Below are 17,462 nucleotides of genomic sequence, written 5' to 3' on the forward strand. Positions count from 1 at the left end.
GTCGCTAAAATGTTCAGACTCTCGTGCGTTCAAAGTTACCTATGATCAGATTTTCGTGCGTTCAATGTTGCCTATGTCCAGACTATCGTGTGTTCATTGCTGTTTCCAGACCGTGTAATTTTGAACGTGCGACATCCTAGAGAGGGACAGAAGCAACTTAAATTGGCAAAACTGAGATGTCAGAAATGTAAAAAAAGCAGAAGCCGGCTGCACTGGGGCATAAATTGGAAATGGAGTCATAAATGGGCGAGCATAATGAAGGGCTAGAAAATGTAAAGCCTTGTAAACTGGAACTAACTTGTGAAGACAACAGTCAAGATAGTTGAGAAACCGAATTGCCTGAGAAAAATTTTCCTATTTTCCGATTAAAATTGTTGTGCGGATTCGATTTTTGGTCATATTTGTTTTGTTAGAAAATGATCTAGGCCTGGTAACCGATCAGCCGTTTAATTTGGTTTTCAAATCATTCGCAGAAAAGCTCAGCAGTGTTCTTCGTTGACTGAAAACGGTTTAAAGGGTATCTCAAATGACTAGACGTTTTGTTTGAAGAATCTTCACGTCAAAATTGAAGAGCAATCAGCATCTATAAAATTTGCCATAAAAATAAAGTTAACTGCCCTTTCTCCCCAAATGAATCTTCATTTCATACAATTTGATTAATGGCTGCCTACAGTTCTGACAACTGCGCCAGAGTTCTGTTGTTCTATTTGCAATTTGCAACTCACGTCAACGCGACCAGTCCGTTTATATGATCAGTTCATCCGTGACATGTTCTAAAGAATGGCAAACAAATAGGATTTTTTCCTCCAGCTCAATGCAGTCATCACACGAATGATGTTGTTATCCAGTAATTTCGACATTATGTATCAGTAGCACCAATTAACCCCTCTACTCAATTTGCTTCGCCTCCAAAAGCTATTATTTCACTTTTTATCTCGTGTATTGTAAGTATAGCAGTTGTACCTCAAATAGTCTTAAATTGACTCCGCTTAGTTGCAAATTTGTTACCATGGAAAATTCCGAGGTCAACACTAGAACCCAAGAATGCGACTTCTAACCCGCAGTACTTCCGACCGAGCTCTTCTCAATTTTGATTATTCAAATCAGCAATCTATCTGCACTGGAACTATATTTCATCCTAATCCCAATGTTGCAGCAGCATATGTGCATCCTGTGGCTAACCTTTACAGAAATTCGATCCGTCCACCGATTCAAATCTAATGGTGCAACAGTGGTTGAGAAACCAAAAACACAGAAAGATACGTCGCAAAGAAAAATTTTTCTGAGTAACTATTAGTCAAAAGAGGGCATTACGCTGCAATAGTACACACAACACCGGTCATCTCAGAACTGAAGAAGTTATTCAGAGAAATGATATATGTGCAAAACGCTGTTTGGCCGACAATTGAAATGAACACCTGACAGAATTAGCGCTTGATTCACCATTGCAACATCGAAAATTAACCCATCCATTACAAAAAATAAAGCCTCTACGTCGGGGTTATTCTCGGGTTTGTACCATGGGGTCCAACAAATAAAACTTTAGTTCTTTCCTTTAGTCATTTTTGATTCAACTAACTTGTGGCTGAAAGGCTTTGTCTATAAGGCTCAAAAAAGGAACATGCAGCTATTCTCTTAATAATGGTTTGAGGTAAACCATTATTGAGAGGATCGCTTTTTGTAGTATCTGAGTGTTATTTCATCACTTCAGGAGAAATATTATCACTTATGTATAATTGTTGCAACCAATTACAACTATGAGAAGGTAGGATAAAGACAGGACGGGTAGATATTATGCTGTCCATTGGAGGACATCGACATCAAAAATTTTGCCTTTTGTGCTTTTCTACCATTCCCTCAATTCCGCTTTTAGACCATAAACTTGGCTCCTTCAGATCTTTTGCGAACCTGTTTCAGGGTAAAGTGTTTTTAGCGTGAACTCATATGTTTGCTGGTATCTTGCAAAAAGTTTTTACCGCTGTCGCACTCTTGCGATCAAAGGTCTCGACGTTTGCAAGTGAAAACAAAAGAGAATTGATCAAGCTCGTGTTGCTCCTAGGAATCGCGTTTCAGTAACAAATCTAGAACCGCAAGCTGCTTTACTTACCATTACAGCTCATCCATGCAATCAAATCAGTTTTAAAATTTTTGGCAGTGGTTTCATTCACTTGGGAAAAAAACAATCTTCACAACAAATCGTGTATCTGGGTTATTTGACATTAACACAATGACTGGTGGATTTAAGTTGATACAAATAATAGCCCTTTCGACGCTGGAACACGAGGATTTGCCTATTCTGTTTGAGGCACAGTAGCTGGATACGATGCCCAAGTTTTTCATATTTCTCAATTTTTTGGGCCGATTATTTTTATAAACCTGAGTTATAAACGCAAATCGGAGGAAATGACTACTCTACGATGTTGGCAGAATTGATCTTGACTCCGAAATCAAAAACTGCTCAAAATAATTTTGATTTCAAAAAATTTGATTGGTATCCAAAGATAGATGGAGTTCACATACTTCGCGTAATAACCTACACCTTACGTTTGCTAGCTAGAAGAAACCATCATTTTCTTCTACACCAGATGTTTTCAATGTTTAAGAGTTTAGATGCTTCAAAAGAAAACATTTTTTGGATCTTTTTCGTTTGTGACTTCCCCGCTTAGTGGGTGCATATTATTTGATTATTTGATGCTTTACTATGTAATGGCACGTGCTTCGTAACTGGGAGGTTTATAACGTAATGGGGGGCACAAACGGAAAAGATTCGATGTTTTTTTTTAATTGAGTCTAACTCCTTGCAAGAAGAAATGAAATCTTGGGAGAGAAATAGCTGTGAAAGAAAGAATAGCAAACTATCCGCACATTCATCCCTTGTCGAAACCCGGTGGTGTTTTGAGATGTACTGGACGCCTGAAGCATTTGGATGATGTCATTTTTGATTTAAAACATCCGATTAATCCAAGCAGCAGTCGTTATGCAGTGGAGCAGTTTTTGGTTTGTGACTAACCAAAACATCAATATGAAGGTGAAAAAATTTTACGCGCAATGCTACAAAAGAAAATTGCAGCAACCAAAGTAATATCTGCGCTGAAAACCGTCAGATTTTGGCCAGATGAGAAGTTGTCCGGACACAATTCACCAATGAAGTAGGTTTTGAATACTTCGGTCCTCTTAAAGTTTTAATTCGCAGATCAAGAGATTGGGCTTTTTGCCTGCTTGACAACAAAAACAACAATGCATATAGAACATGGTCAATGGAATATTCATCGCTAGCAAAGGACAACCCTCTTTTTTTGCTTCGATGATAGTATTAACTACATTAGAGCCAAAATGAAGATATTGGCCTGCTTTTTGTTGTTCGATCAAGTAGTGATAGTTTCGAATTGTGTAACTACACGTGGAAATTCAACCCATGTGCAGCTTTACGTCGTGGAGGTGAGTGGGAGCGTAGAACCTTTTCCGTTTGTGCCCCCACCCCCAGCTTAGTGGGAGCATATTATTTGCACCCCCAGAACGTGCCATATTTTTAAATAATGATTCACAATGTAATGTCACGTGCTCTGTAAATGGGGGATGCATAACGTACTGGGGGGGGGGGGGCATAAGTTTCAAGCGTACCCTTTGCGCGATTCTCGTGTTTTGTCGCCGCAAAACAGATTAAGTCCTCATAACCACATTATGTTTAACGCTTTGCTAGAAAAGACTTGAGCAACTGTTCCTTGACTTCTGTCAGTTCTGAAATCTTCTTGACACGCGATCTTGTTCGGATTAAACAGTCCTCGAAGATACTTAGTGTCAATTGGCTGAAATTCTGAAGTCGCATTTTGCTAAGGACGGCATCGCATGCTCAGTGGAACTTGAAACCACGTCAAATAATTTAACATGACCCATTTTCAACATCCTCCCCGTTTTAGCACCCTCCCTTTTTTGGGCGGAGAATGTTCCGAATGGAAAAATTTCGTGGCTTTTAACTTTAGGTACGATTTTTGATTTTCTGAAAAAGCGACTACCCACTTAGATTGTTTTGACAACATATTTTTGGCTTATGCGGGTAAGTCAATGTGACATTGTTAAAAATTTTCCCTTTGATTAATATTTTTCGACTAATTTAATCAAAATAATTGCTTGAATGTATTTGCGAAAAGTGGACAGTTGGTGTACATCCCTTATAACTTCAATTAAACCTTTTTTACTGAAGCTTCCAACTAACTGAAGTGAGGGAGCTTTGCGAGAGGAAATATTTATTTCAAAAAAATCTAAGCAGCTTCCCCGACCAACCCAAATAAAATAAATGTCTCTTACGTGGCTGCATTTGAGCTGCGCGGCTTTGATTTGTTGGTTGTGGTGGTGGTGGTCGTCTTGGTGGTTGTCGAGAAGGTGGGCGTTGTGGGGGTGGGGGCCGTTGTGGTGGTTGTCGAGAAGGTGGGCGTTGTGGGGGTGGTGGCCGTTGTGGTGGTTGTCGAGATGGTGGGCGCAGTGGGGGTGGTGGTCGTGGGGGTGGGGTGCATGATGGGGGCTGTCTTTGTGTTTGCTGTGACTGGTCCTGGAACGGAACAAGGAGCAGAGCGTCAAAGGCACCCTCCAAATCAAGCAGATCATCGTCATTGTTGCCATTAGTAGGGTCGCTAACAATTAATGACAGTTAAGGGTAAATGGTACAGGTCATCCCCGCACCACCATACCTCTCCCCCTCTCCTCGATCTACGATGATTAATTGGGTTATTTCTCTCTTAACTTTTCTGACCAATTCTTAATATAACTCTGGCCCCCTGCTTGTATTTGTACTCGTTAAGAGACAAATAGGAGCCTTTTTTACCTATAAGAACGAACAGCCACAATTGTAAGGTTATTATATTGATAACAACACTGATTCAGCATTTGAATGCATGTAAATATCTAACCTTAGGGTTATAATCCGAATAATTTACATGTTTCAACAACAAAAAAAAGACTGGAACAGAATGGATCCTTGAGTCTTTCACACTAAAGCCCCATCCACGAAATTATAGGATATTATTTATTTTTCCCCATCCAGAATATTATTTAGGATCTTTCCTCATCACTTCCTCCCCAGTACGTTAACTACGCAGGAACAAGCTATAACTAAGCTGGATGGGTTTCAATGGGAAGGAATCGGATCATCAATCTCCAATCAGCTACAGCTGTAATAGTGTCTGACTAAATTTGGAGAATTTTAAGCTTTCGGCCCTTTTTGCGGGTCTTTCCCATTATAGCCCCCCATGAAATTATAGCCCCCCCATTATGGTATAATTACCATGATGGGGGGCTATAGGTTACATGCCCACTAAGCTAGGTGGGGGGGGTATAATGGGAAAGACCCCTTTTTGCTTACCAACATATTTTGGGCCGGATAGCCCAGCACCACGAAATTATAGACACCGGATCTTTTCCGTTTGTGCCCCCTCCCCTGCTTAGTGGGTGCATATTATTTGCGCCCCAAGACGCACGTGCTATATTATTACACAATGATTTACTATGTAATGACACCTGCTTTGTAACGTGGGGGGGGGGGGGGTGCATAACGTACTGGGGTGGGGGGGGGGGGGGGCGGAAAAGATCCTATACTTGCAGGGTAATGGGGAAGGTGGTGGGGGCGGCTGTTATATGTTATGGCATACACGGTCGAAGAACATATGATTCTTTCTAATAGAGCAATAAGGTCTTGAAAGAATAGACTTCTTTTCCCATAATGTTCTTTCAAAGCGATGTCTTATTTTTTTTTTTGGGGGGGGGGGGGGGTTGAGAGTTCTTTAATGTGGTGGGGAGTAGGCGTGGTCGTGCAAAGACCATATCGTTCAGGACAAAGCAGATACTTGTAATATTGGTCCATTTTCAGTGTCAAATAAAACTTTGTTTCGATCGATGACTAACGCTTGGTTTGGAGACAATTTGTGGCCCAAAAAAATCCCGCCAAAAAATGAAGCATGCCGCAAACTTGTGCTAAAAAGTTTGTTTATGTAATATTCCAAAATATATAGTAATCTTTTCTGTTTTTGCCCCCTACCAGCTTTGTGGTGCATATCATTTGAGCCCCAAAAACGAACGTGACATATTTTACATAATGAAAGAAAATGGGATCTAACTGTTTTGCCCCCCCCCCCTCCCGTGTTCTTAGGCCCCCCAATTACAAATTATATGTTGTTATAGCACGTTACTATCAAAAACAACAGCACGCGCGCCTGGGGTGGCGTAGAAATATAAGCTTAATAAGGTGGGGGGGGGGGGGCAAAACAGAATAGATCCATACAATGTAACAAAAGGTGGTCTGAACTTGGGCCTGTGCATAACGTCCTGGTACGCTCGTTCAATGCTATAATTGTTTGAAGAATCCTAATATGACATATCTACAAGAGTATATCTATTAGTAAAACAGGTCACCGGTACTGTGATAGAAACTTATGAAAACAATGTTTCCAACTAACATAGGAGCTTCCCATTAATCTGGTTATATTTACAATCTAGTTCTCTGTTATACTTGCGTAGAAGAAAAAAGGATCTTTTCCGTTTGTGCCCCCCCCCCCCAGTACGTTATGCACCCCCCGGTTACGGAGCACGTGCCATAACATAGTAAATCTTTATGTGCAAATATGACAAGTGAATCGGGGAGGGGGGGGGGGTGCAAATAATATGAACCCACTAAGCTGGGGGCACAAACGGAAAAGATCTGCAAAAAAAACATCAACAATAATTTATAGAGCCATAAAGCGGAATACATTGACCATAGCTGTGACAATATCAATTGCACATTGCAGAAGGAGTATCAATTTAAGATGTCAGGAGGTTTGTAGGCTATGAAAATTTCATCCATTGAGAGCAGTTGTATGCTTTCAATGGCTTCATTTCACAGGCCTTGCTGGCCTTTTGAGTTTTTGGAAGAGATCTGAAATGAGGAGAGAGGGTGTAGTAATTAATGTTAAAAGTATCAAAACGAGGTTGGTAAAACCCGGGTTGAGGTGTCCACAACCAGACTGACCGCTATCTTTTTCTTCATTGGTTACGCTAGAGTGTCTAATTTTATTGAGATCAATGCTTGCTTCGAGTGAAACAGTTAGTGTTAAAAAAATTGGAACTTTTACACAACTGCTTAATTTCAGTTACTCCGCAAACATGCCAAGTATACCACTGTTGGCTGGGTTATTATGTGTCGCAATATGGATCCATTTATCTATACTAGTACACGCCGGATTTCACCAACGCGGTTTACAGTGAAAACATGATGCCATGCAGTCTGTCCTTTCTGTGGTGCTTTCTGTCCAAAAGAAATCTCTATCTATATAGACTGTTAAGGCTCTAAATAGATGCCTTTACAACAAGAACCTAGTACGGCAGCTTGCATTTTGCGCTTAGTCACAGTCATCACTGTCATAGGTCACACAAGTTTTACCTAGGACAAAGACAGGTTCTGCTTTTTGCAAACCAAGCGCGGAAGTCACTTGAACTTGCAAGTAGGTGACGGCAGTAATCACCTCCTGGGGACTGTCATCAAGCAAATGCAATTCCATGTAATCATAAGATCCGGTGAAAGTATGATTATGCGTACAAAGGCAGGTAGTTTGGCAGTACATGGGAAAAATCTATCAAACAATAATCGTGATAAATTCTTGTCTTCATTATGACCACAGACAAGCCAAATATCTATAGGCATGAAACGTGCATTTACAGGTAAAGGAGCAACTAAGCCAATATGACCAAAAAGTATAGACAATGAACGCAAAACCAACCGTTGTGTCAGGTGTTGTGAGACCGTTCTGTCAGTTCCACCACTAACAATTCAGATATCATTAATGTGGTCCGGGTTAAGTCTAAGATTATATTTGTCGAATCCTCATTTGCTGAAACTATAAGCTTTAGTTTGATTAATTAAGGTGCTTCATTAAAGTGATTCGCTTGATTTGGACCAATGCTCACAAATGCGGTAGGCGAGAACCTACCTGGCCTAGCTGCAGGGCTTTTAGCAATCGTTTAGACCTGTTGAGACTTCTCTCTGATGTATTAAACGAGTCTACTTAGTCAACCATATAAAAGCTTTTAAGTACAACTTTTGTGGTTTCAGGGTACAACCATGCTTTATTTCCTATAGTGCGCTTTTAATGGAGATCGTGGATATACCTGCTTGCAGAAACCAAGTGACTCCATTTCATACAAAGATTTAACTGTCTTTGCTAAAACTAGGTCTCCAACTTTTGTGGCTTTGAAACATGTTAAAACAGTCCCAGATCATAACAAAAGAGAACAATTCAGAACGCAACGTTTCAACCCAACCCGAGAATGAAAATGGCAAAACGTGAGCCCTTTTTCTTGGCATCAAAATGTTCTAATGGGCGGCTTAGTACACATCATGTTCGAGTATCAATTGAACATTCCGAAGGCAATATGAAACCAGATCAAGAACTAAAAGATGTGGACACTTATACTGCCAGGCCCTTACATTAGTGATATCTGATCTCAACCCTAAAATTGACAATTACCGTGCAATCTAAATCTGTCTGCAAGACTGCTAGACGTATTCAAATTACTGCAACCATTTTCGCACAAAACTAAGGCTGATGTATTTTTACCTGGTTATATTAGCCAGTTTTGATACCTGTGGTTGTCCATTAATGTCGCAAACAGTTTCGTTACCTGTGGTTGTCCAATAATGTCGCAAACAGAAGTCAGTGCAGTTGTATTACTAGAAGTTGCTACTTACCGAAGGAGTTGCTTTTATTCGATCCAGAGTTGTTGTTGTTATTAAATACTGCTGTGGATGGAGAACAATCTCAGTGTCATGTATCAGTGTGGAAAAGGACATTGGGGAAAATTGCCACTGAAATGTATCGAAGAGCGAATTACTAATGTTATAATTTCCTGGCTGTTGGATAGATTGACAAAGTGCTAAAAGCGGTTGTTATAACCATAATGCTAATATTTGTTGTATTATTTGTGTTGCATTCGTAGGAATAAAATTGGGCAATAAATTTGCAGTCGTCGAATTTTTTGCACTGAATTAGCTATTGAGAAGTTTTTGTTGGGATTTTGATTTGTTTTAATTATGAGTGGAGCCCTGTGGTTGAGCATTAAAAACATGACAACACTCGTTTTCTTGCCAGCCAGAAAAACGAACCTTAGCATCAGCCACAAATTTGGTCCTTTAACTAAGAGTCTTCTTAAGAGTCCGGCAATCTTTTAGGCGTTGGTTACTGTTCCAAATTTTACAGGCAGTGAACTACATAATTTCGCAAGTTGAAATCTAATTTGATCCATTTTCATGTTGTGAGTTAAAATCAAACAATTTAGAAAAATACTTCGTTTTCGTTTTTGAGCTCCCATCGTCATACAATTTGTGATGGTTGCATTGTTTTTCATCAAATTATGTTCCTTACTTTTTTGGTGCCAATACTCTTTAAGTTTAAACTGGTTGATTTGAGCCAGCGCTTCTGTACTGTTTGCTACCACCAAGACTGATTATATTAGGGCAGCTGATTACGTTATTATTGCGCTTGTATTTGGTGCATAGCCACAGTCATCATTGTCAAAGGTCACACAGGTTTTGCCTAGGAAAAAGGCAGGCTCTGCTTTTGCAGACCATGAGCGGAAGTGACTTGAATTTGCAAGTAGGTGACGACACTAATCACCTCCCTTGGACTGTCGACAAGCGAATGCAATTCCATGTAATCATAAAATTCGGTGAAAGTATGGTTATGTGTACAAAGGCAGGTAGTTTAGAAGTACAAGGGAAATATCTGTAAAATTTTACTCGTGGTAACTTCTTGTTATCTTTATGACCACAGACAAGCCATATATCTATAAGCAGGAAACGGGCATTTACAGTTGAAGAACCAACTAAGCCAATGGGGCCAAATAACGTAAACATTAAAAGCAAAACCAACCATCGTGTCAGGTGTAGTGAGACCGTGCTGCCAGTAACAACACTGACAATTAGGATATCATTCATGTGGTCTGGGTTTAGTCTAAGGACATTTGTGTCGAATCCTCATTTGTTGAAGCTATAAGCTTTAGTTTGGTAAATTATTTAATTGATTTGCTTGATTTGGTCCAATGCTCACAAATGCGGTAGGCGAGAACCCAGTCGGCCTAGTTGCAGTGCTTTTAATGATCCTTTGGACCTGTTGAGAGCTTTCGCTGATGTATTAATGGAGTCTATATAGTCGAACATATAAATGCTTTCAAGTACAACTTTTGTGGTTTCATGGTACTAACATGCTTTATCTCCTGTAGTACACTGTAATGGAGATCGTGGATCAACCTGCTTAAAGAAACCAAGTGACTCCATTTCATACCAAGATATAACTTTCTTTGCCAAAACTAGATCTCCAACTTTTGTAGCTTTGAAATTTGGTAAAATTTTCCCAGAGCCTAACGAAAGAGAACAATTCAGAACCCAATATATGAGAAGGTAAACGGCGAGATGTGAGCACTTTTCCTTGGCATCAAATTGTTATAAGGAGCAGCTTGGTACATACCTTGTCCGAGCATCAATTGAATATTCGAAAGGCAATATAAAACCAGATCAAGAACTGAAAGATGTGGACATTTATTCTGCCATGACCTTACATTAGTGATATCTGATCTCACCCTAAATTTGACAATTACCGTGCAATCTGAGACTGTCTGCAACACTGCTAGACGTATTCAAATTACTGCAACCATATTCGCACAAAACTAATGCTGATGTAAGTGTACCTGAATAGATTAGCGTCCCCTGTTTCAATACCTGTGGTAGTCCATTGATGTCGCAAACAGAAGCCAATGCAGTTGTATTATTAGAAGTTTCCTATTTACTCCTATTTACCAAAGCAGTTACATTTATTCGATCCAGCGTTGTTGTTGTTATTAAATACCGCTTTGGATGGAAAACACTTGCAGTGTCATATATCAGTGTAGAAAAGGGAAATTGGGTAAAATTGACGCTGCAGTGTATGGAAGAGAAGATGTCACAACTTCCTTTTTCTGTTCGCTGACTGTTGAATAGGTTGCCAAAGTGCTAAAAGTGGTTGTTATAACCAGAATGCTATTATTTGTTCTTTTAGTCGTGTTGCATTAGTTAGGTTGCGTAGGAATAATATTGGGCAATAAACTTGCAGGTGTCAAATTTTGTTCACTGAATTAGCTATTGAGAAGTTATGGTTGAGAATTTGATTGGTTTCCATTATAAGTGGACCCTCGTTTTTCGAGTCAGCTTCTGCAACAAAATTGGCCCTTTAACTGAGAGTCTTCTTAAAAACCCGGAAATCTCAAAGGCGTTGGTTTCTGTTGCACATTTTAAAGGCAGTGAACTACATAATTTCGCAAGTTGAAATCTAATTTGATCTATTTTCATGTTGCGAGCTAGAATCAAACACTTTAGAATATGTTTTTCTTTTTCGTTATTGAGTTCCCATCGTCATCCAAGTTGTGCTGGTGGCATTGTTTTTCATCAAATCATGTTCCTCAGTTATAAGCTGCGAAAACTCGTTAAATGTAAATTCGTTGATTTTACAGGGCGCTTTGGTACCGCTTGCTACGACAAAGACCGATTATGTTAGGTGAAACTGTGGCAAAAGTTTTGGTGTATCTTCTGCACAGTGGCGAACTCTTCAAATCAGAATCGACCAAAAGTGACTCGTAAAGACCTACAAGACTCAAATTGATTGCAGGATAACCTCTTATGATATCACTACTGTGTGTTTAGATGGGTAGACAGCTGTTAAGTTTGCCTTGTTTTGCGCTAACTAACGCATGCGCATGACCAAACCTACGTTCCATCTATTTGAGTACAATCTCATACATTTGACGACAATGTGCACACTCAGCGATAGCGGTAATTGTTTTCCCTATTACCAGCGTTTTCATATAACTAACGGCTGAACTGACGGTACCACTGATGCTACTGTACAGAATTACCTTTGAAGTCAAACTTTTTTCTTTCTGGCGGATGTTCATTTTTCTTGGTTGTTATAGACTCTTCCAATTGTATATTTAGGTATTGTTTAGGTATCTGCAGGTTGAACTGCCCGTTTGGTCAACTGTGGGACACACAAACAAAAAGGAGTTGGAACAGCTGTTTCTACCATTTGTGGCAACATCGGATGAAAAATTGCAGACGTTAAGCAGGCAGATGAAGAAAAAGGTATCAAATCAAAAATCACATTAAAACGCTGGGGTACTAAGACAGTTGTTGGGTCTAGAAACTTAACAGCAGTGACTCGTGAGTAAGCTAAGTCACAAAGACGAATTTCAAAATACACATACAACTAACCAGTAAGTCTTGTACAAGATTTATATGAAACCAAAACTACCTCAAAAACTAAAAAAAACAGAAAGGGATCAGGCGCTTGGTAAACTGGTTTATGAGAATTTTAGAACGTTCATGTGTTGAAAGCAGAAAAAAATATTTGAATTTGTGAGAGCAAATTAAATTCACCAAAAACGAAATCTTTCTATTCAGCTTTTTTCTATAATTTTTATCTATTATAAATCTGTCTGATAAAAATGAATGGGAAAAACAATACGAAAAACAATACGAAGTGGAAAAATAATGTTGAGCTAATTGAACTTACTTTCATGGAACTTGAAAAGTATTCCCCACCACTGCGGAGTTTCAGCCAACAAAAGACACGTAACTCGTGTGTAAACTAAGTCACACCGTCAGCGAGTGGAGAGACTCCACAGCTTCAAAGAACTACGACAAGTTCGTATTGTTAAACCTTTCAATTAATTCCGTCGCCTGTGAACTCCTTTTTGCTACACAGCTACAAAACTTTTTGTGAAAAAGGTTTCAAAGTTTTTTTTGAGCGACCGTTGGCAAGTAGGCACTGGATATTAATGCATTGCGTACAGCCAATTGTAGGAATTTGGAGCTAAATTTCAGTTATCTGATTCAATGTATTGTATTCTTTAGGTATAATTGAATCTCGTTGCTTGCGTCGAAAACAAATATCTCTATTGATGTGTATTACAGACCAAGGGCTTCGTTTGAGCTGATCAAAATATCAGGTCCCGCTTCTGTCCCGTTTCTGGGGCAGTATACTATCGCGTCGATCTGCGGTTAAATTCTTAAGAGGTCTTCGAATTATTGATGAGCTGTTAAATGCCTGTTGTGGTTGCTACTACGAGAGGGGAGTGAGTGTTGAAGCTGCTCAAGTATCTTAATGGAACCGAAATATCACAGGCTAGTTCTCAAGCTATAAGCCAGTCTGGTTCTTTACAGGGTTCGATTGAATAACAATCTCGCCAAAAAAATTAGTCGCTTGGACGATTAAAGGACTGCAACTTTAATTCTGATTCAACTTAAGATAATCCTTTGTGAAAATCTATAATCACTCTTGTTCTGAAGATTGTAAGGCTTCAGCCAGGGTTAGTAATGTTGCTAACTTTATGTCCAGAAAACTCAAGTATCTTAAAACTAGCATGATCTAAAGAATTAGCAAACTTTGCAAAAAACTAAAATTATTAAAGAAACACATTTTTGTCAACTCTGAGAGCCAACCGCTCTTTGTAACAGTTTCTAATGGTTCTAAATATGATTGCACTATTCAAACAGTTGAGTTAAAATAACATCATTGCTACTCGTTTCTGATTTGTTAATCAAGTACAAAGATTTAGGTCAGTGTTTACATATTAAAATACTGCAATATTTGCTTTTGTTCACATAAGCACGGATGGTTATTACGTAGCTCTAAATACCTCAAATGTACAGAATTTGACCTTTAATGATCAGCTAAAACATCATGAAATAAACACTTAGATTAATTTAGCAAAAAATGACAAAAAAAACAAAAAATGACAATTTTGCACCATATAAGTGGTAATAGCCACACTTGTGGGTCTGATGCCATAACGTTTGTTGTGTCCATGGATAGTTTAGAGGCTACCCTCACCGTGTGCTATAACCTCGCTTTCCTCAGACTTATCTTTCCCAAAATCGGGGGCGGGACAAAATTTCGGTCCTAACTTGTAAAATTCTTCAGTTTCGATCATTTTTGAGTTTTGACAAATTCTAAGTTTTTCAGTTTCAAAAATTCTTTCCTGCAGTGTGATGGCTCTTTTAGCTTATTTGAAGTGGTGCCAACGTTGCTGGCCTTGTTTTTGATATCGTAGAATAATGGCGCTAACTTCACGACTGGCCGGGTAACCTCTCCATGTGCCATTTTGACTCCCGCTGATTGCACAACACAGTTGTTGCCAGTTAAGACTTCTATTATTCGTCCCAGTTGGTACTCGCAGCGTTTTACAGAGTCATCAATTAGCCCTACTAACTTGCCTTCTTTCTGTTTTTGCACATGTTCTCTTGACCACTTTGATCTCCATAGTGGAAGGTATTCGTGAGTCCATCATTTCCTTATCAAGTCAGCATTTGCTTGAGCCGTTTTAAAGGATTTTCTCAGGTCATGGTATCGTTCAATGGATGGCATGAATCATGCACTCACGTTCTCTCGTCCTAGCAGGAAATGGTTTTGGCCTGATTGCTGTCAAGTCTTCTGGGTTGTCACTTACTGCTGTCAGGGGGATTGCTTTAAAAGAGCCATTGTGGCACTGCGTATCTCGTCGGTGAGGCTTCGGTTATCCAAGATTGCAATAATGACTTTCTTGCAGCATTGAACTAGTCTCTCAAATATTCCACCAAAGTGTAGAGCTCCACGTGGATTGAATTTCCAAGCAATCTTTTTCTGAGCTAAGTCACTCTCAATCATAGCTTTGTCCCACTCATTCTTAAACGCTCTCATCTTGTTGGCTGCTCTAGCAAAATTTGTTGCATTGTCACTGATGATCCAGTTCGGGTAGCCACGTCTTGCAATGAATCTGGTCGCTGCAGCTGGACATGACTCAGTGGATGACTGATGACTGGATGTTTTGCTGTGAAGAGTATTGGATGTTTGAGTTGTAGCTGAGATTTTCGTGTTTCAGTCAATCTTTCACTCAAATTTTTCCATTCTCCTCTATGAAGGTTGACAATTTGGCATGGTTCAAGTTTTTTGAGTTTTCTCTGCTGCCCGTTTTCGACTTTGAAACATTCGGAAAACTTTCGTCCCGAACAAATCGAAACAAAAATTGTTCTTCAAAGTGGATCCCGCCAATGTCTCCATTGATCCATGGAAGAGTTTTAGAAAAATTCTGTTGGCAACGAACAATTGATGGTTCGTTGAGCTAACAGCATCTACTGCAACACTGTAGTTGAAACTGTCCAATGATAGTATTTGTCCATTTTCACATAATTTCCTCTCAATATCTGCCTTCTGAGACAAACTCCGTAGGCTGCGGCTTGAAGTCCTATCTTTGGAAATATCGTGTGCCTGATAGGTACTACACGGCATTTTCCTATCACATAGGTAAGTTTTCACGTTGCCTCATCTTGCAGATATGCCACGATGCACATCTTCAGCTGACGTGTCTGTGAAAATGTGGAGTCTCGAGTTTGTACAACCGTTTCAAAAATAAGTCAAGTTATCGATATCCTCCTTTTTTCTTTCAACTCAGAGCACCAATCAATGAATAGTTTTGAGTGTTCTGCTGACAACTCTTTTCCCCATGCTTGGCCCGTTGCTTCCCAAGTGCTTTAGAGTTGAAACCTCATTCTTATTGTGAAGGGTGATCATATCCCAAGGGGGTCGAACACTGCTGAGACAAAGGATGGGACAATTCTCTGGGTTATTTTTCGCTGGAACTTCCTGATCAGTTCCGCGACAGACTATGATACTGTCCGAGTTAATATTCAAGTTCACTTTAAGTATTGAAGTTGATTGTGGTTCGGCCTTGAAAGTTTTTACAATTTTCCTTGATCTGTCTCCTTCTGGGATTTGTGTCTTGACTTCTTCGTCACTCGTTATCCATTTCGCCAATTTGAATCCACCTTTGCTGTGGAGGTTTTGATTTTTTTTTGGTAGATTGCGATTGCTTCTTGGGGTGTTCTGACTGACTTGAGAACATCTTCCATGTAGAAGTCTCGCTGAACAGTTCTGACGAGACTTTCGTCGTCTTTGGCGTTATCTTCCGCCACTTGATGCAAAGCGTAATGATCTTCGCCCCAAAATTCTTGTATACTCTAAGTCTTCTATCCTCTGCACTAGATTTTCTTGCCAGAGAAATGGTAAGCATCAGCTGCTATCGCTTGGGACAGCAACTAGAAGAAACATCGCTTCTGCGCCCGCTTCTATTTCTGAAAGCGCTAGTCAATGCTCTCGGAAGCGATAACTAATTCCGATCATACTCTGCAACGAGTCTGATCCCGATAGGCGTTTTTCGTTGAGAGCTACATCTTGATATTTTGCTGCTGCGTCGCACACTCTTTTCACTTTCTCGGATTTATGAGGGCCGATGACACAATGATGTGGCAAGTACCATTGAAGCTTGTCTCTGGTTTCCTCCAGTTCAATTTATTCGATTTCGCAGACATAACCAGCTTTGTTGTCAGTTTCAATAGTTTCCTGATGACGCTTTTGTAACAAATCATCTTTCTGTAGGCGTCCTTCGAGGAACTTGAGTCGCACCATTGCAGAGTAGAAGTTTTTTGGTATCTTCACTTCATCTTCTCACCACAGAAGTACAACTTCGTATCATTCACCGGTAAAGCGAGTTGTTTGCTGCAATGTCTTGATTGCTCTCTGTTCGTTTTTTGAACGACCGATGTCATCACAGTTTGAGGCGGACGGTTTGATGTCCCACCACCGACTCAACTGGCTCACTAAATTGTCCTCTGATACTGAGGTAGCTGTTATAGCAAGAGTTTCTGCTTGCTTCGCTGGTAGAGACCACCTACGACCCATATTTTTTTCAATTTCACTGCCCACGGAGCTGTTTTATCGTCTGACTTGCTAAGCTCTAATGGAAGATGATTGTCTTAACAGTCCTGTCCAAGAATATCTTGAGTTCATTTAGATTGTAGCTCTCATTCGGAAAGTTCCTCAGATGTGGGTAGTGATCTTTCAAACCTTGCAGATCTACAGTCTGGTCATCCAACTTCAGCTTCTCATGAACATAAAACTGCACTTTTGTCAATGATTGTGACTTCTTGTGTGCTGAAATAGTCATCGGAACTATTTCCGACTTGACATCTTGTGAGACTTGGATTCCTGCTACCGACAAAGAAGCTTTTCGGTTTTTCAGGTGCAGTGTGGATTCAATTGACTTGTCCACAAATGAAACTGAGTACCCTGTATCACATTGCCAGCACGCTAAGACTGTCGCTTCCCTTCACCATTTTGAGAAGTCACTATGGAAAAGTTTGTTGGGTTGTCTTCCTCAATTGGGCACACTGCAGGTTCTACTTTTGCAATCCTTTGACCAATGGCGAGGTCTCAGGCAATTGAAACACAGTATGAACTTCTGCACATGTTCTCGTCTTTCATTCAGTTTCACTGATTCAAATTTCTTGCAATTCCAGATGACGTTCTGTTCATCTTTAAATGGACATTTTGAAATCTTTGGTTTTGTAGAATCATCAGCGTTGGATGCGAAAGTTC

General features: G+C 39.8%; 1 protein-coding gene across 1 annotated transcript in view; it reads right to left on the reverse strand.

The window, feature by feature from the left end:
* The window catches only part of LOC142340666 (uncharacterized), a 40,781-nt gene that overhangs the window by 9,904 nt on the left and 13,415 nt on the right, over nucleotides 1-17,462 (reverse strand). Inside the window, exon 3 of the mRNA XM_075391357.1 lies at nucleotides 4,306-4,546. Within this exon, the coding sequence (XP_075247472.1) occupies nucleotides 4,306-4,546 (241 nt within the window). The remainder of the gene's footprint in view (nucleotides 1-4,305; nucleotides 4,547-17,462) is intronic.

The sequence above is a fragment of the Convolutriloba macropyga genome, chromosome 6 (assembly GCF_964194025.1).
Source record: "Convolutriloba macropyga chromosome 6, txConMacr16.3, whole genome shotgun sequence".
NCBI classification, from domain to species: domain Eukaryota; kingdom Metazoa; phylum Xenacoelomorpha; order Acoela; family Convolutidae; genus Convolutriloba; species Convolutriloba macropyga.